General features: G+C 36.0%; 1 protein-coding gene across 14 annotated transcripts in view; it reads right to left on the bottom strand.

The window, feature by feature from the left end:
* dlgap1a (discs, large (Drosophila) homolog-associated protein 1a) overlaps window positions 1–20,738 on the bottom strand; it is a 220,382-nt gene that overhangs the window by 84,058 nt on the left and 115,586 nt on the right. For 9 of the 14 annotated variants that reach the window (XR_015477903.1, XR_015477901.1, XR_015477902.1 and 6 more), the window contains exon 3: window positions 4,700–5,765. Coding sequence is in view for 11 of the 14 variants with exons in the window: in XM_087239898.1 (XP_087096024.1) it covers window positions 4,700–5,692 (993 nt within the window). In the remaining 3 variants the exon portion in view is untranslated. 14 annotated transcript variants of the gene reach the window in all.

Below are 20,738 nucleotides of genomic sequence, written 5' to 3'. Positions count from 1 at the left end.
CTTTGAATATTTTGTACATAGAGCTGAGCAGTTGTTTGTAAAGTTCTTTTGTATTTCTCTGTGACACCAACCACTTGCATTTAAGGGGGCTGTTCACATGTTGCATCTTTTATATACTCATTTCGGTATTTCAAACATAGACGTGTAACAAAGTAAGTTAAAAAATAAGGAAATTCAAAGCATAATCTATATCTTACACAAAAAATGTTTGATGTTATTGTTATTTACATTTATTTCATTTTTTATTATTATTTACAGCGGCTCCCCTAAATTTGAACATCATTTGTGTGCAGGAATAAAATATCGGTTAATCCGTGTTGGAATGTGAGCAATGAAAATGACTATAATCTAATTCTAAGGCCAAAAGTCTTTCAAGCTGACAGAGAGCACACCCGGCATGCGTTGCTCTACATAGAGGCTCATTTAAAGGCTTGAAAACAGACTTTCTTCTGGCATGGAGAGAAAATCCCACTTTGAAGAATGTGACTGTGATAATATGAATGAGCACAGAGCTTGTGTTACTGAGGGAACGGCTGGCCTTGACGTCAGGAAGAGTATAAAAGGCAGTCAGAGGAAGAATGAGTGCAGTAACACTGCATCTTTGCCCACACACTCGCTCATAGAGCCGGCAAGCACAAAAAACTGGCTTCAAACACACAGGCAACACCCACACCAGACCTTCAGCCAAGTCCAGTCTGATGAGCAGAAAACGAGGATCAGTGCTGGGTTCAGTTCTCACAGCAGATCCAGCAACGCTTCATCATTTCAGCAGATGAAAGGTTGTGAGCTTCCAGAGATTAGGGTTAATGTCTTTAGGAGATCTCTGTTCTCTGACTGCTGTCATCTGTTCTGTTCTGTTCTGGAATTCAGGGCTGCATACAGATTTAAGTTCGCAGTGAAAGCTGTGATCTAATTACATAATCGAATTTCCTGCAAGTTTCATTCAATATTTGTCTAAACACTATCTTGTGTTATACATTAAATACACAAAGGGTACGGAAAGTTTTCAGACCCCCTTGAATTTTACTCTTTGTTATATTGCAGCCATTTGCTAAAATCATTTTTATTATTTAATCATCAAGTTAATTTTTTTCATTATTAATGTACACACAGCACCCCTGGTTGGCAACCCCCTGCACCAGTTGGGACTTTATGACAAAGTGGCATAACATGAAAGCCTGCATGAACTTTCCAAGACACCATCCAAGATGGTGAGAAATAAGATTCTCTGGTCTGATGAGACCAAGATAGAACTTCTTGGCCTTAATTCTAAGTGGTAAGTGTGAAGAAAATCAGGCACTGCTTATCACCTATCCAATACAGTCCTAACAATGAAGCATGACAGTGGCAGCATCATGCTGTGGGGTGTTTTTCAGCTGCAGGGACAGAACTGGTTGAAATAGAGGGAAAAATTAATGCGGCCAAGTAAAAGGATATCCTTAACGAAAACCTTCTCCAGAGTGCTCAGGACCTCAGACTGGGCTACAAGATTACCTTGCAACAAGACAATGACCGTAAGCACACAATTAAAGTAACGAAGGAGTGGCTTCACAACAACTCTGTTACTGTTCTTTAATGGCCCAGCTAGAGCCCTGATCTAAACCTAATTAAGCTATCTCTGGATAGACCTTAAAATGACTGTCCACCAACGTTTACCATCCAACCTGACAGAACTGGAGAGGATTAGACAGGGGGAATGGCAGTGGATCCCCAAATACAGGTGTAAAAAACTTGTTGCATCTTTCCCAAAGAAACTCATGGCTGTATTAGGTCAAAAGGAAGCTTCCACTAAATACTAAGGGTCTGAATACTTAGAACCATGTGATATTTGAGTTTTTCTTTTTTAATAAATCTGCAAAAATGTCAAAGTCTGTGCTTTTGTCAACATGGGGTGCTGTGTGTACATTAATGAGGATTTTTAAAATCATTTTAGCAAATGGCTGTAATATACTGTAACAAAGAGTAAAACACTTAAGGGGGCCGAATACTTTCCGTACTCACTGTGTGTGTGCGTGTGTATGTATTAGTGTTCTTTTACTGCTAGAAATTCAAAAGCTAGAAATCTACTCTTGCTCTTGGCTTAAGGTTTACCAAATATGGGCTTCCTTTTGAATGCTGAAAAATGACTGACAAAGTATTCTTACCAGCAGGCTTAAGAGACAGTCTGTAGAGGGAAATTACAAAAAATTAAGCCATTATAGAACATAATTTGAGAATTTTAAAAGCAATACTGACAAGACAAACTAATCAGCTAATGTGAATACAATCCAACCTTGTGTTCACTGTGTTATGAACCTGCTTAAATTTCTCTCAATACCAAGTACAAGAACAACAGAACTATTTATTTTATTTTTAAACTATCTGTATAAAGTCCACAAAACCAACAGGATAATGCTAACTTGACATCCACTTGCTGAAAGTATAAAGAGTCTTTTGCACAAAGCTTGAGAACAAGAACATCGCAGTGCAATGGCCTGTCAGTCACGGTTACGATGGCAACTGGCGGCCAGATTTAGCCCAGAAGAAAGATGCCAATTATTCTTTGTATTGACAGAGCATGATAGAGAACATGTGAGACATCCTGCCAGCTCGATTTAGCCTCTGAATTAGTATGTGGCTGCCCACGTGCAAACTCTGATTCACAGTCCGCTGCTGGTGGCCCTTAAGATCTTTTCTAGTTTGCTCTTTTAAAGCACGCGTAACATAACGGGTTATACCTCATTTGTCAGTTCACCCAGAACATAGTCTTATGTGCAAGAGGAACAGGAACACCTTCAAATAATATCTGATACAGTTCCCTCATCCTATAACTATCTCTGACACAAAGATTATTATTGTTCTTAAAAACATATACATACTTTAGGAGGATGTATGGATTATCTAGAAACAAACATTCCCTATTTCTGTACCGTATTTATTCCTTTTAAATGTCTTTCACAAATTTCATGTAATATGAAAAGTTCATGCGGTTTTTCCTCATGGGTATATATCAATGCAAACTGAATTTAATTGCAGAGGATGAGCAGCCACTGACATGAGCTCTTGGAGTTTCAATGAAAAGTTCATAAATGATCATGACGATGACGGTCGCTGGGTCGCTGGTTCGAGCCTCGGCTCAGTTGGCGTTTCTGTGTGGAGTTTGCATGTTCTCTCTGCGTTCGCGTGGGTTTCCTCCGGGTGCTCCGGTTTCCCCCACAGTCCAAAGGCATGCAGTACAGGTGAACTGGGTAGGCTAAATTGTCTGTAGTGTATGAGTGTGTGTGTGAATGTGTGTGTGCATGTTTCCTAGAGATGGGTTGCGGCTGGAAGGGCATCCGCTGCGTAAAAACTTGCTGGATAACTTGGTGGTTCATTCCGCTGTGGCGACCCCGGATTAATAAATGGACTAAGAAAATGAATGAATGATCATGACCCTACAAAATATGGTCAATCAGGTATTTTCACCCTACTGGGTAAATTATAAGGTTCTAAAGGGATTGTAAAACAATTTTTCTGGAGAATTTTACATTTCTTAAGCCATACTACATATCAGATAGCTTTCTTTTTATAAAAATTTTGATTCCTGGCCAGTCTGAAAACCCATTTGTGAATGGAAATGGAACCATCTTCTTTAATTTAACATATGTTACACAGTAGGCTATGTTAGAAGGTTAATTGACTAACAGCATGCTTAGCAATGATTTAATTGGTAACCAGTTAATTAAAAGCAACCAACTAGCAGTTAATCAAGAGGAAATCAGTCTTACTTTTCTATAATCTACTTAGACCACCCTGTTTTTTATGTAACTAGTATAAAGCTAGAAGCAGTATTAGAAACTATCAAAACAAAATAAATAAATAAATAAATAAATAAATTAATTAATTAATTTAAATATAATAAAAATAATATTTTAAAATTAACCTAGCTATTTGCTCATCCTTTTTAGTCATATGACAGGCTGTGCAATAGGGAATATAATTGACCAGGCACCAAAGTTCAGTGCATTTGATTATTCAATTTCTGTACCTGAATACTGAGAGACTCCCCAGAAAAACCTAAAGCACTGTTCATTTGAGAATTACTTTCGTTCTATTGTATTTACCTTCACCCTACAAAATTACTCCAATCAGTCTAATACAGAATTCCTTCCAAATTAAGATATTCAAGTAATCTGGTAAATCCTTTTTCATATCATAAACTATATAGCATAAAAATTTTTAAAGTCCTAATGAGTAGCTAGAAATATTAAGCATATTATGCAAGCATTTTCTTCATACAGTACATATCCATAAGAACACTGCTCATTAAGTCTGCTTTATCCAATCCCACCACCTACACACACACGCACGCACGCACGCACGCACGCACGCACGCACGCACGCACGCACACACACACACACACACACACACACACACACACACACACACACACACAGCCCAACAAAATAATAACATTCTTGGTCAAAAAAAGTGGTTTGTCAGGTTTAAAGAGGGAAATAATACCAGTCAGAGAGATCAAATGGATCCAAACAGATGCTTGTCAGCTAAACAGAAAGTAAGGCAGCTAGTGGGTTGCACTTACTTCTCGGAAGAACTCAAATCAAAACTGGAGGCTCTCTCCAGAGGTGGAGGAGGAGGAAGAGGAGGGTGGTGGAAAGGTGGAGGTGGGTTAAGGTGAGCATGTGGGTGTAGGGGAGAATCGAAAGGCTTTTTGCATACCTGCAAGAATTGGCATGATCGCTCCTGCTGACAAGCCTCTGCTTTCACTAGAGCCTTATCTACATTTACCGAGGCCTTCTGGTAGACTTGACGTGCTCTGCTCACCGTGAGAGAGGACGACCACGAGCTCTTCTTCACGAGCTGTGAAGCGTCCACGCTCAGCGGGATGCTTGTGCACGTCGAGCACTTGCCCAAATCGTTGTTGCTGCGGGAGTTTTTAAGCGCCTGATCATTGATGGTGTTGTAGGCCTCCAGGAAGTACTGGGACTGGGACTTGTCCGGGTGACGGCCCATGGTCATGACACCCGGTGGTCCATGGTGGAACAGGCAGGCCTCACGCTCCAATTCATCCGAACTCCAGTAGCCAGAAGGCGGTGTCCGATTCTTGGGCTCCGCCGACTTGCAGCGTTCCCGGCTCTTGCTGCGCTTGCGGTGCCGAATTGCAGGAGGTTCTCCATCGGGGCTGGCCTTTCCTCCATTGATGCTGCCCTTGCCATGGCCGTGACCATGGTGTGGGCCCTCTAGTGAATGGGACTTGGTGAAGAGCTTCTGAACTGAGTGCACCAGGTGCCGGATTCGGCCAGGACTGTCGCTTCGTTGCTCCAAGGCTGCAGCCGCACGCTTGTACTGCAGTGTGTGATAGCCGTCCCGAGGCACTGGGAGTTGCCGGTCGAACTGATCCAAAAGGGCAACAGGGAGCCGCTGTTGGCCCTTGCTGGCTGGAACACCTCCGCCAGAGTAGGGAACCACAGCCATCTCATCTTTCAGCTCATGCTGGGAGCTGTAGTGTCGGCGAGGGAAGGTCCCATAAGGCACCACGCAGTCAGGCTGGTAGGGGCTTCTCTGGGAGTAGTACGAATGGTCCACCGGGTGGGGGTTGTCGATCTGGCTGATGAGGTAGGGTTTGTGGTCCAAGTGGTGACCCATGGACTCAAAAGAGGGGTCACACGTCACCACGTGGTGGTGGCTGCGGCTGCCGGATAAGCCTTTCATCACAGAGATGGAATCATCCAGCAAGGGAGTGGAGGCATCCACACGTGGTACGGCTCCAAAGTGACCTGATGGTCTGCAGGAAATACATAGAAAGACACAAGTAAGCATGAGTATACTGTGTCATTGTTTTCAGTCTTGCTTTCTATGAGTCAATTACAGTTTAAATTAATTTTAAAATAAAATTTAAAATAAATATTGAAATATAAGGACTTTATTGTGTCTTCTGTTGTGATGAACATTTTGTGAGGTGGGTATAAAGCAAAAATGTCAGTACAAATGAAGAGTTTAGATGCAAAAACCTCTAAACACTGTTTGATATTTTCTTCTAAAATTTGCATTTTTCTCAGACTCTTGTGTGTAGGCTCATAAGTTTTACTTTTATAGTGAAGGATAAGTTATTTTCATTGCCTTTAAAGTGAAATACTTAACATAAGACAACATAAGAAGCTGAGAATCATTTTAAGACCAAAATTCAGATTCAAATTCAGGCATTTAGAGGTTTTTGCATCGGAACTCTTCAAATGTTCTCATATCACAGTTATGCAAGTGTCACTAATAGGGGTAAACAATCCTGATTTTAAACTAAATTATTGTATATAACATATATAGGTTTTTAAATGACAATTTGTCAAAATACTAAACAAGGGAGAGTTGTGGCCTAAAGGTCAGGCAATCGCAATTACTAAAGATGAGGGGGTTAGTCTTCATACCCAACTAAGGTGGCCTTGAGCAAGGCAATATGTGTGTGTGTGTGTGTGTGTGTGTGTGTGTGCACTCAGATGGGTAAAAGCAGAGGACCAGTATTGAGTAAGGGTAATCATACATGTCAATAATCACTTCATTTGACTTTGTTTTTACAACCAAAGGAAATACAACATGATTGCTAAAGCATATACATTCATTCATTCATTTTCTTTTTGACTTAGTCCCTTCATTAATCCGGGGTCGCCACAGTGGAATGAATCGCCAACATATCCAGCATGTTTTTATGCAGCAGATGCCCTTCCAGCTGCAACCCTTCTCTGGGAAACATCCACACACACACATACACTACGGACAATTTAGCTTTCCCAATTCACCTGTACCGCATTTCTTTGGACTGTGGGGGAAACCGGAGCACCCGAAGGAAACCCATGAATCGCAGGGAAAACATGCAAACTCCACACAGAAACGCCAACTGGCCAGCCGAGGTTCAATCCAGTGACCTTCTTGCTGTGAGGCAACAGCACTACCTACAAAGCCACTGCATTGCCAAAGCATTTACATGTTTTAGGTTTTTTTTATTACTCTTTTAACTCTGTGACCCCTTTATCAGTAACAAACAGCTCAAAGCAGATCTTGTTCATCGAAAAGTGGAATCTCAACCACTTAGCACAAAACAATATGCACCCTAACCTAACCAAGCATAGCTGATCCGATCAAATACCCTGTTAGCTGAATGAACATCTGTGTCTGACATTAGCCAGTAACAGTCAGGCTTTCAAAATGCCTTTTTTGTCTGACAGTACTTCAAAAGATTATTCAAGGCTAAGAAGTCTTGACATACTTTTCTGTTCTTCTCAGAGGGAGGGGAAGAAAGCTGAAATTCAGATGACAGACAGACAATGTAAAAGGGAAAGTAGTGTTGAGAATCTCAACGAAGTTGCCCTCCAGCATATTCAAGAGGAACTATGGCTACAGAGTTGACTTACAATTATTATTATTATAGGTTGCCAGTTTGATTCCTATATAGAGAATGTTCATACAGTACATACTGTACATGCTACAGATCAATCACTGCTCTCAACTGACAAACACTTCTTGCTTGTTTTTTAAATGTTGTATTGGTAATGGGGGCAACCCGGTGGCTCAGTGGTTAGCACTGTCGCCTCACAGCAAGAAGGTTGCTGGTTCCTGGCTGGTCCAGATGGCATTTCAGTGTGGAGTTTGCATTTTCTCCCCGTCTACGCCTGGGTTGCTCCGATTTACCCTACATTTCAAAGACCAGTCCATAGATGAATTTAATAAACTAACTTGGCCGTAGTGTATGTGTGTGAATGTGAGAGTGTATAGGTCTTTCCAAGTACTGGGTTGCAGCTGGAAGGGCATCCAATGTAAAACATATGCTGGATAAGTTGGCGGTTCATTCTGCTGTGGCGACCCCTGATTAATAAATGGACTATTAACTAAAAGAATAATGTCAAAACAAGTCCTTTTTTTATTTTTAGAATTTAAATTAAAAAATGAATATGAATATGAAAATAATAATTGATACACAGATTCTGTTGTAGCTTTAATCTATATGTTTATATTTTTATTTGACAGATTAATTTGATAGCTTATTTAATTACCAATTATTTTCTCTGGTAAGCTATTTCTTTTCTGGATACTTACAGTTAAACCTACCTGTTTGCTTTTAAATCTGACTGCATATTTGCACTTTAAGTTAGTATAAACCTTTAATGGATAATTGTGGAGTTTCACTGTTACTTACGTTTTGGCAAAACATTAGTAAAACAAAAAATTATTTATGGAATTGTAAATGAATATGTCCAAATACAATCACTAATTCAAAGTACCTAACAAAGACTTTATGTCTTTATATTGTTCAAACCATTTGCAGATTTAATTATTTTTTTAACTATATGTAATAATATAAAAATACATGTAAAATTTGGAAACATTTTGGCAACCGTAATAATTAGCACAAATAGTGCAGTATTTACATTTTGTTGATTCTTCTGTCCCACTTTATATTAGGTTGTATTAACTAATATGTACTAATTAGTAACTAGTAACTAATTTGGTACTTGTTGTGTAAATTCATGTTTTACACTGTACTTATGCTTGATCTGTAATTACATCTGTAATTAATTTCTGTAAGTACATTTATGATTACACCATTGACACCCCCCCCTCCGCCCTTTAAACCTAAATTTAAACTTAAAATTAAATTTAAACAACTTACAAAAAGGATCTCATAATGTAAATAAGTTGTCATTTAATAAGATTATGTCAATAACTCAATTTTGACAAAAAATGTCAAATAAAACCTTTTAATTCTAAGGTGATTCTACATTCTAACTAATTGCATAAATTGGATTTATATTTTGATGTAAGCACACAGTAGTTAACGGCACATAAAAAAAGTGGGACCAATATTTCTTTTATGCCAAAAATAATTATAATATTATAAAAAGGATCATGTTTAAAATAGTAAATTGCCTACTTAAGTTATGTCAAAGCAAACATTTTCAAATAGTTGGATTTGAGCAGACATAGCCACAAGTATACGTCAATGTAGGCTTTATTTATTTAGCTTCCAAATAATGCCTAACTCTAAATTTCCAAAAATGTTCAGCCATGACTCGTTTTGTGGTCGCCTATTATTAAAATAAAGTTGAAGTTGTTGTATCAGATAACAGTGTGAATTTGGTCTGATTCAACACATGGCTGTGCTTCCTCAGGTCAACACAAAGCCTAATCATTACTCCTAGGTTTAAGAAAATCTCATTTTCTCCTGTTAACACTGCTATCTTTTCTGATGTGTTCAGAGGTCAGGCTTTAATCAAGACTTCTCTGAAAGCTTGCACCCTCAAATTCCACTAACTTTGCAAAAATCATGAATCTCCCCACTTTTCACTCAGAATACATACATTACAAGCAACAACTATTTAGGGTCAACCCATTTATCAGGTATGCAATGTGACTGAATTACTCCTTAACAAATTTGTCATTCCAAGTTTAGTAAAAGAAAAACTCTGGGCTTTCTGTAAGGCATGCAGCCAGATCTGGCAAACTGCAGATGGTGAGCATATCCTCATTCAGCCACACTAATTGCATGACGCTCGATATGAAAAAGAACACTTGTTCAGAGAAAGAGAGAGAGTGAGAGAGAGAGAGAGAGAGAGAGAGAGACAGAGAAAGAGAGAAAGAGAGAGAGGGAAATAGAGAGAGAGAGGGAGAGAGAGATTCAAGCCTGTTATTAGAGAGGTTATTATTGGGCCTTGTGACAGTCTAATGGGAGGGGGGCTGCTGCAGCTTGCAGAACTGAAACACCTACAAGCCACACACACACACACACACACACACACACACACACACAAACACACACACACACACACACACATCACACACACACATCACACACACACATCACACACACACATCACACACACACACACACACACACACACACACACACACACACACACACACACACACACACACACACACACACACATACAAACAGGAAAAGAGAAGCTCATTTACAGCGAATCTTTACACAGCCAATAGCAGTTACTAAATCACAGATCACCGGGGTTCACAGTGGCAGTGTGAATGTCCATCACAATGTCCAGCATGTCAGTGTCATCCGGTCTGTTCATAACAACAGGAAGATACACAGCATGGGCAATGATCTCGACATAACTTCATTATAATAATAATAATAATTATATCGTCTGTTATGGCCATCAAGGCTGCATTTATTTCAGCAAAAATACAGCACAAACTGTCCAATTGTATAATTATTTTTCTGTTTAAATGAACTGATTTCTATTTTTTTAACACTATAGAATTATTTGGACAATCATTCTGACCATTTTTACAATTCGTACATTAATAATTTATTTAAAATGATATATAGCTACAGCACCCATATAACTATTGTACCCTGGCTTTTCCTAAAAGTGTCTGTATATTTCTTTCTAATTTTATTATTTAATCAAAATTATAGAGTTCTGAGTACTGATGAATGGCTATTGACCGCTTGCATTCCATTACTTTTCCCCATGCCTTTGTATATGGCTAACTTTCTGATAGCAAAAACATAGCTTTACTTCAGGCATGTCTTAAAAACGAAACACTTTACAATAAGGTTGTATTAGTTAACGTTTGATTAAAGCGCTTACTAACAAGAACAAACAATAAACAATTCATTTATAACAGTACGTTTACATGTTAGTTAACGTTAATGAAGACAGTTGTTCATTGTTAGTTCATGGTAACTCACAGTGCATAAATGTAACAAGCATGACTTTGGATTTGAATAAGGCATTAGTAAACGTTGAACTATTATTAATAAATGCTGTTCTAAATATTTTTTATGCTAAGTTAATGTTAGTAAATGCATTACTAACAAAACCAATAAAAAAAAATATCTTATTGTAAAGTGTGACCTAAAAACTTTCAAACACAACATTTTCACTCGGCTGAAAAAAAACAAAAAAACAACAACAACAACAAAAATTGTTGCATTCCTGCTTGCCAAAAAGTCAGCCAATCTCATTGTTAAATGTAAAGAACAGCATCAAAGCTCCACTATTCAGTGTGACATTGATTTTCAGAAATGCTCAACTATTATACTTAACAAGGATAAAACATTTAGCTGTTTAAAGTCTGCATGAACCAAAAGTTGCTGAGACTTTTATTTCAGTATGTTGATGAACTTTGAACTAAAGTGGAATATTAAGCAGGGGGCAAGGCTTTCATTTTGTGCATCATTCCCTTGTATCAAACTAACAGTATAAGAGGGGCATGATTAAGAATAATGTGGCCAAGCTGTCAAACTGACATCGACATAAAAAGACCATCACTCCAAACATTGATGCAAATGGTACGACTTTAATTACAGATTTTTTACCTAGTGAATAACAATGAGTGCTAGCAAAATAAACATTGTTAAATTTGGATTTCACACAGACTTTGAATGTGTGCATGTTAACCTTGGTGAGAAATTTAGTTTCTAAAACTTAAAAAAACAGGAAATCAAAAAAAAAGTGTCATATGGCTTGGACCGAGAAGTTTTTTTGAAAATAAGTTCCTATAGTCAAACGTTTAACAAAAGAATCATAAAAACTTTTAAAAGGATATTCAGTAGTCTTATGACCATAATATCTACCATGATATACTATGATAACTAGCCCACACATAAGGCTCAGTAAACCACTGTAAAGTACCAGTGTGTACATTTTACCCTCGATTAGAAATAGCTCTTCAGCTGACAGATGTTGTTTACGGCCATTTTATATCAACTAACAATAGTGAACTAATGCATTATATCTGCCATAAACATTTGCAGATTACATAAGCACTTTGCAGACCATCCCATTACAGTCATCCTCATTCTACAGTACATATGAATATGACATATTAATGCCATAGGTAAATGGATGGATATGCAATGGATAAAGCCATTCCCTTCCATTTGTCTGCGGAAAGACACCAAATGAGAAAAAGTTAACAGCTCCTGCTGCTCACGTCCCAAAATTGCATTGTGTTTGCAAGGGAAATAGGTCATTGTGACAGGTGGAGTGTGGATTGGCCATGATGTGATTCCCTGTAAAAGCTTTCTAATGGAGACTAACACCTGCCACCCACCTTCCCTAATACTGCTCAATCCTGCAGTACCATTCACAAAACTCTACAATTCATTTTTGCCTCATTCACTCCCCAACCTCCATGTAATAAAATAAAATAAAATAAAATAAAATAGATTATGCTGCACTGGTAATTTTGTATCATAGTATTGTTTTATTTTAGCATTATATGGTAGCATTTTACAAAAAAGATTGTATTAATAATACAATGCATCATATTGAATTAGTTAACATGAATTAACAATGCACATATCTGTTAAGCATTACTAAATCTTCATTAATGCAAACCTACTCATATTCTAATGTATCTCCTAACATTAGCAAAATGTAAAACCCAACAGTCAACTTTATCAAATTAAATGAGTTCAGTCAACTCAAAATTTACTGTTTTAAAACTCAGTGTTGAAGGTAATGATTTTATTAAATACCTCATTACTTCAACTTCCAGTTCTCATGTAGATTCTTTTTTTTTTTTTTTTTTAACTCAAATGGTTTGTAGCAATCGGTTTCCTTAAACATTTTGAGTTGCCTTAACTTATTAGGTTTTACAGTACTCAGATGGTTTGAGTTCTCTTCATTTATTTGGTTTTACTGTGCTCAAATTGCTTTGTTTACTCAAATGGATTAAGTTCACACTACTCATTAAGATTAGTTTTTGAACTTAAATGGTTTGTTCAATCGGTTTCCTCAAATGGTTTGAGTTACCTTAACTTTTTGGGTTTTACAGTGCAGCTTATTTAGTTAAGGTTTACTTATAGATTCAGAGATGTATTTGATAATGGATTAAATAACATGACCTAAGAATGAACAACACTTCAGCAATACTAAATCTTTGTTAATGTAAAATTAAAAATGCAGTAATGTTAATACCAGTTATTAGTAACTAGTTAATACTTCAGTTAACATAATATTAAGTTGAAGAAACTAGAAAACAACTATGTTGGGGTATCTCAAAAATGCATTTTTTAAAACTAGTTGGTTAAGTCAAAAATAAGTTGAGGTAACTATAAAAATTAAGTTACACGAACTCGAAAAGACTAAGTTGGGGTAACTAGAAAATTAAGCTATGAGAACATTTAAGCTGGGGTAATTATTAATTGTTAAATTAATTAAATAATAAAAAATATATAATTAGAAAATTTAAATAATCAACTAACTAACAATTTTATAATAAATAAATAAACAAATAAATATATATATATATATATATATATATATATATATATATATATATATATATATATATATATATATATATATATATATATATATAAAAAAGAACAAGGAAAGTATTATACAAATATTTAAGGCCAAACGCTTCAAACATTAAACCATAAAGCTTTAAACTAAAGAAAGACTGTGTATTGTGATAATCACAAAAAATCAATAACACTTCTGTTATTCTACATTTTTCTATATACTGGTTAAGAATATTAGTAAAACTTTTACAGGATAGTGTGTCTTTAATAGTGAAAAAATATACATATTTCATTATTGCAGTCTTGCATGGGAAACTGTCCATCTGTCTTTTGCCTGAGTATTAATGAGAGAGGTCACACAGCATGAGTAATTAGTCTCTAAGGGAAAAAGGTCGCCTTACAGTGGCTGAACAGATGGAACAAAAATATATACATAAAAACCTTTACTGTATACGCACAGTGGAAAGGTAAAGTGGGATAAACAGCTGCAATCTAAACTAAAAAGCAACCTATTATGCAAAATGCACTTACAGTACATGGTGTTTGAACATGCAAATAATCCATGCACTCCTGTTTTTATAATCCCTATAAACAGTAGCAGTGCCTAAAAATATGCCGTTCCAGATTTCCACCTACTGCAAATTGTCACAAGCCCCACCCACAATGCCTGACAATCTGCCCTATTAGCAAATCTAAAAAAAAAATTAAAATAAATATCACAGCATTTATATAAGTGCAGTGAGTGATTTTTTGTTTTTACAATATCACTATATTTATTATGTATATTTATTTGTATGCTTGGACAACATGCACCATCCGACATCCCTCTTCTTGTGTATGTGTTTTTGTGTGTGTGCTTAGACTTAGTATATTTACAATGCAGATAAAAAAAAAGGTTTTCTTTAATTTGTCACATGCAGATTTAGAGATGATGAAGAACTGCAATGCCAAAAAGGACATAATAAAACACAACATATATTTTGTCTTGAGAGGTGTGTGATACGTGAGCTAAAAAAGCGACACTTTCTTTTGGAAAGTGTGCGGGAGAAGCGGCTTATTAGCATTTAAGGAGACACACAAAATGTAATTTTTAGTTGCATTTAGAAACTGATATCAACAGTATGGAAGACATAAGGGGGTTTTTGATCTGAATCTTCACAGAAACATTATGAGGACACCTTAGATGGATTTTACTTCTTGTGAAAGGGGGAAAGGGATGTCTTCATTTGACAAAGCATAAGAGGATATTATTATTTCAAAGACATACTCAGGTTTGATTTTTTCACAAACAAACAAACAAACAATCAAACAAACAAACAAACAAACAAACAAACAAACAAAACATTAATTTTCATGACAATTAACCAAACCTCTTCAGTTATTTAACATCTAACATTTAAAATACAAAAGTTTATTAGTCTTTAGTATATTTATTTATTGAATGATTGATTGATTTATATATATATATATATATATATATATATATATATATATATATATATATATATATATATATATATATATATATAGTTTAAGTCAGAATTATTACCCCCCCTCCCTTTATTTTCCCCCTATTTCTGTTTAACGGTGAGAAGATTTTTTTCAACACATTTATAAACACAGTAGTTTTAACAACTCATTTCTAATAACTGATTTATTTTATCTTTGCCATGATGACAGTACATAATATTTTACTAGATATTTTTCAATATATTTCTATACAGCTTAAAGTGACAAAGTGGCAAGTTATTGTATAATAACGGTTTGTTCTGTAGAATATCAAAAAATATATAGCTTAAAGGGGCTGAAAATTTTGCCCTTAAAAGGATGTTTAAAAAAATTGAGATCTGCTTTTATTCTAGCTGAAATAAAGCAAAAGGGACTTTCCTCAGAAAAAAAAAAATATTATCAGACATACTGTAAAAAAAATCCTAAATTTGTTAAACATAATTAGGGAAATACTTAAAAAAAGAATAAAAAAATTTAAGGGGGGGCTTGTAATTCTGACTTCAAATATATATATATATATATATATATATATATATATATATATATATATATATATATATATATATATATATATATATATATATATATATATATATATATATATATATATATATATATATATATATATTATAAATGCTGAAATGAATAAATAAATAATAAAAAAAAGCTTTAAGAAAATTGTCATTGTCATGTTAATAGCCTGAAAACAGGATAAAATCAAAATGTATTTAATGTTTGGTTTCTTCGTGTTAAATTTGAATTTTGAATTGAAATGTGATCTGCAGGTTGTGTGATGTACTCATTAATGAAGTGATTATTAGCACATACACTATGGACCATTACCCTGAACCATTTCAAGCATCTCAGTAATGCTTGGAATCACTGCTGACTCTGAGCTCTCCTACAGACAGCAGTTGTGACAGAATGGGATTACTATGATGAATTGGGGAGTGTTTCCCCGTGATTTAATACTGTGAATTTGGGCATCCACAAGCATATGGAGAGCCAACTCTTTCCAACCTTACTTTCTCATCCACTTACAAGCGAGGGAATAATTACAATTTTGCACAAAACATTCAGATGAACATTCTTAGCATTTAAGTCTTTCTGACACACACACATACAAAACCTACAACCAGAAATAGAAATGAATTTGAAGTACTGTGCATAGAAGTACTGTACAATGGCTCATGTCTCAGTTGAAAATGATGGCTGAATTTCTCTCTTTTGTCCTCTTCCCTCCTGACTTCCTAAATCAAACCCAAGAAAGATCCACATCCTATTACTAGCCACAAAAATGTGGCACCAGATTTACTGTTCACTTATTATTTTCCCAGTGAAAAATAAAAATGGAATGCATGCACAAAGGTAAACAAATAAACAAACAAACATTCAAATACTATATGATTGTATCATTCTATTTATAAATGCTATATAGAACTGGTCAAAATTTTAAATTAAATCACAAATGTGATTGAACAAAGCTGCAATTGTCATGTACATTTTTGTCAGGGAAACACAGTTTCAGTAGTAAATGTCTAAAATTGCTCCCTATTCCCTGAAATAGTGAACTATTTGAGGGAGCAAACATTTGCAGGGGTGTCCCAAACCATAGTGGACACTCTGATATGGACTTAATCAATCCCACAATGCACTACAATAACAGGTTTACAACCAATGTGCACTCGACTGTTATAAAACCCTCATGATGCGTTGTGGGAGTTCACACGCTGAATGAATTCCTGCATCTGGCCACAAGACGGCATGCACCGTGTAACACAAAGTAATCTGAAACACTCACTTGCTTTCACTTAACTGGACCCTTACGTAAACTATTGATCTTATTCTGCACTGCGGATGTTAGTTCTACAATAGTTTTAGAACTTTCAATTCAGTCACCTATGGGAGAAATGACTAGGCTTAGCAAATGGCAGAAAACAGTCAAACTAGTTGCTTTACAAACCAGTGTACATAAAAACAACATATTTACAAAAATACCAGTTTGCAACATCAAGCAGCATAGCAAGTGTTTTTTAACAGCTAAAAATCAACAGAAGAGGATGAAACCAAAAGTCTGAAGCCAGTAATGTTCCAAAGGCTATGTCCGCTTGTACGTGAAGAATAAAAGTCAGTACTAGTGAAATGACAGATCAGTGATTTCATGTATGCAGCCAACATTTAACTGCTTTCATTGATTCAGCGGGACAATCAGAATTACACAACTACAGAATGATTCATTTATTTAGTTTATAAAGTAAGATAAAAACATGTTATTAAATGTGATTTTTTTTACATGCAGCACTGTCATTAACCCAACCCAGGCTCATTCTGATTAAGTACCCCTGTAAACATGTCTAGAGAGAGCAAAATACATCCCAGGAGCTATGCAAGAGTTTTTGCTTTCGCGAATCAACCAGAGGTCGGTGTGTATGCTTTTTAAGATCTTAAATGTCTTTTGTGAGTGCCATTCACACCTACTGTTCGCACGTTAATCCATCAGAGGCCGCTGTTGACTGACTGACTGACCAACCGACTGATCCCCCACCCTCCCCCTTACCTTAACCCAATCAATAGCATTTAAAAAAACACAGATTGACAGCGCCCACCAGATCCCTTAACACAACTGCAGTGTTTTAAAAAGCAATCCAAAAAAAGAAAATTCTATGAAGTTCTCACATTTTCAGATTTCACCACATTCTCACCCAGTTATATACTTGTTTATTTATTTTTTTGGCTTCCTGCTTTCTGGAACCGTTCTTCACTGGACTCAAACCCTGTTGTCTGGCTATATAATTCACAATCTCTAGAAATGTCTATGTTTTCAGTATGAGCATATGTTGCGATTCTGCATGGTTTATGAGTGTAATACAGACTGTGTAGTAAATGCTGCTCCAACTAAATACATGTGCTAAAGGTTTGCTAGAACTGAACATAACAAAAAATAAATAAATAAATCGACTTTGATGAATCACCCAGCTCTTTCAAATTATTTTATAAAATTGATTATTATATTTACTTTGCATTTATGGTGAACATCAAAATATGTAAGGGTCATATATTTGTTAATACCGAACATCAAATTTTTAAATAATTTATTCAATAAACATGCTGTAGGAGTGGGCGAATTCTGCCCAAGTGTTCTTGCATGACTCCCAGAGTTCACCAAAATCCTTTGAATTCATCTTCAATGCCTCCTCCTTCAACTTACCCCGGACATGCTCAATAATGTTCACAACTGGTGACTAGGCTGGCCAATCCTGGAACACCCTGACCATCTGTGCTTTCAGGAACTTTGATATGGAGGTTAAAGCCCTCTCCTGTGGTTTGTAATGTAATGACCAGCGTTTGACTTGATACCCTCAGGCTGTTGATGCTGCTATCCACTCTGCAGATCTCTCGCGTACCCTCATACTAAATGTAACCCCAAACCATGGTAAACATTAAAATATGTAAGGGACAGATATTTGTTAATACCTAACATCAAATTTTGTAATAATTGAATCAATCAACATATGCACTGAAGATTCACCTGCTAAAAATTATCATTCGAAAATAGAAAATTGTGTTTTTTAGGCTGTTAATTTTCGTTGAACTATCCCTGATATTACCATTTCTAACAATAGTGAATTGTGAAATAAAAGCGTAATGGTATTATCTTCACTCTCTCGGTTCTGCTTCATCAAATCTGACCCATCACCACTTCTTTCCTGACTTCCGCAGTCAAACACCAGAAAGATCCATGACCTCTTACCAGCCACTTTTGTCTCCATCTAGCCATGTCTTTCCATCCATCCATCTATCCCTGTCTGCCCCTCTCTGTTCAGCTGACCATGGCCTTCAAAAACCCCAATCTCACAGTGCTGTCAGTGGGGAACTGGATCCTTGACTGTCCTCAATTGCACATTTATCACTTTTAGATGGATGAAGTTTCACATACCAGTGTAGTGAAGACCAGCATGGACATACATGCTCAAACACGCTCACTATATATTTACACACACACACACACACACACACACACACACACACACACACACACACACACACACACACACACACACACAGCTAAATGATGGGCTGATAAAGATGTGGGTCAGTGCAATATTGATCCTGGTTTGGTGGTGTATACTGCTGGAGGCAGAGTGATTGATAATGTAGCAAGAATGTGGATAATAAACTGAAATTTGATTTGTTCATAACACAAAATGTCTGTCTGAGGTTTATGTAATGTTAAAAGGAAATGGGCTGGCCAGTGAGAAAAAACTATTTAGTTATGATATTGCTTAGTGTTTACATCTGTGTATTTTGTGATATAGTGTTTCAGATGAATGGCTACTGCAATTTACTGTGAACTCCATGAGTTCGTATATATATATATATATATATATATATATATATATATATATATATATATATATATATATATATATATATATATATATATACACACACACACACAACAGTTCTGTCTATTATTCTGTATTCTGTATTCAGTATTCTGTCTAAAATATGAGATATTTTGCTAGTGACAGCACACAAAGGCCTCTTCACCTTTGTGTATTACTCCGCCCACATACAAGCAGAGAGACACTACAGTTTGACAAATATTCCTGCTGTTAGGCAACAATGTACTTTTGAGGCTATTTTAGAGGAGAATGTAGTTGTTTAGATTGCAACTTTGGACTTTATTTACAAGGATAGTGCCTATTTTCAAATTTTTATCATTTCTCAGAGACGTCGGTGTTCATTAGTCAAAGACGGTTGACGTTGTCTATCCACAAGATGGCGCCAGGACCACATAATAAGCTTAAGAAAATTACCACTGTTGAGCCCAAATAAGAAGCTGAAAAACGAAGCGTCACGGTTTTTAAGGTGGACCGGATAGAGTCAATAAGAAGCTGCGAACAAGAAGTTGGATTCAGCCTCGTCCCTCCTTAACACAAACACAACAGCAGTCTGGTAGTGCCCGTGCTGCTTTTTTTGGGGGGGGTTAATTATTGTGATATTGTAACAGTGATTTGTGTATAAATGTCATTTCCACTTTAAGAGGACCTTTGAGATGCAAGCACCTAATTGGTAAGCATGTACACATTTATAGATATACACCCATTCCCTCTATTAACAACTGGCTTATTACCTATCTATTAATGATGATAAATTTCCTGTTTATTAGTTTCTTCAAAGTATGATCTTATTCTACATCTCTAATCCTACCCAATATCTAAATTCACTTTACTAACTATTTATAAGCAGCTAATTAGTATTTGAGCTAAAAGTCTTAGTTAATGGTTTGTTAATAGCAAGAAATGTACCTTAAAATAAAGTGTGACAAAAACATCTATTCATATTCAATCACCGACATAATCATATCCATCCTTCTAAAATTTTTCTTTCTAAACAGACCGGTAAGCCATATGCTAAAATTTAATCGTATTGCAATATGTCTCACCGATATACACTGTGTGACAAAAGTCTTGTCGCCTATCCAAGTTTTAGGAACAAAAAATAATAACTTGACTTCTAGTTGATCATTTTGTAAAAGAAGTTGCTTATATGAAAGGCAAAGGTTTCTAGATTATGCTTATTTTACCAAAAATTTATGATCATGCCTTGATTTTAATTAGGACAGTAAGGTCTGACTAAGCTTAGACAAAAGTTGTGTCACTTAACAGAAATAATGTCCAGAATATAAAGTCATGTTGCAGTGGGAAAAGAATGGATAAGGTGTATGATTCACATAAGCTTGGACGACTGCATCCATACATCTCTGCAATGACTCAATCAACCTTTTAATTAAGCTATCTAAAGTGGCAAAGAAGGTTTTCCTGCAAGACTCCTAGAGTTCATCAAAATTTGTTGGATTCATCTTCAATGCCTTCTGCTTCATCCTACGCCAGACATGCTCAATAATGTTCATATCTGGTGACTGGGCTGGCCAATCTTGGAGCACCTTGACCTTTTTTGCTTTCAGGAACTTTG

Source organism: Danio rerio, chromosome 2 (genome assembly GCF_052040795.2).
Source record: "Danio rerio strain M-AB ecotype USA chromosome 2, GRCz13ab, whole genome shotgun sequence".
NCBI lineage: Eukaryota > Metazoa > Chordata > Actinopteri > Cypriniformes > Danionidae > Danio > Danio rerio.
This window is presented reverse-complemented; position numbering and strand designations above follow the sequence as displayed.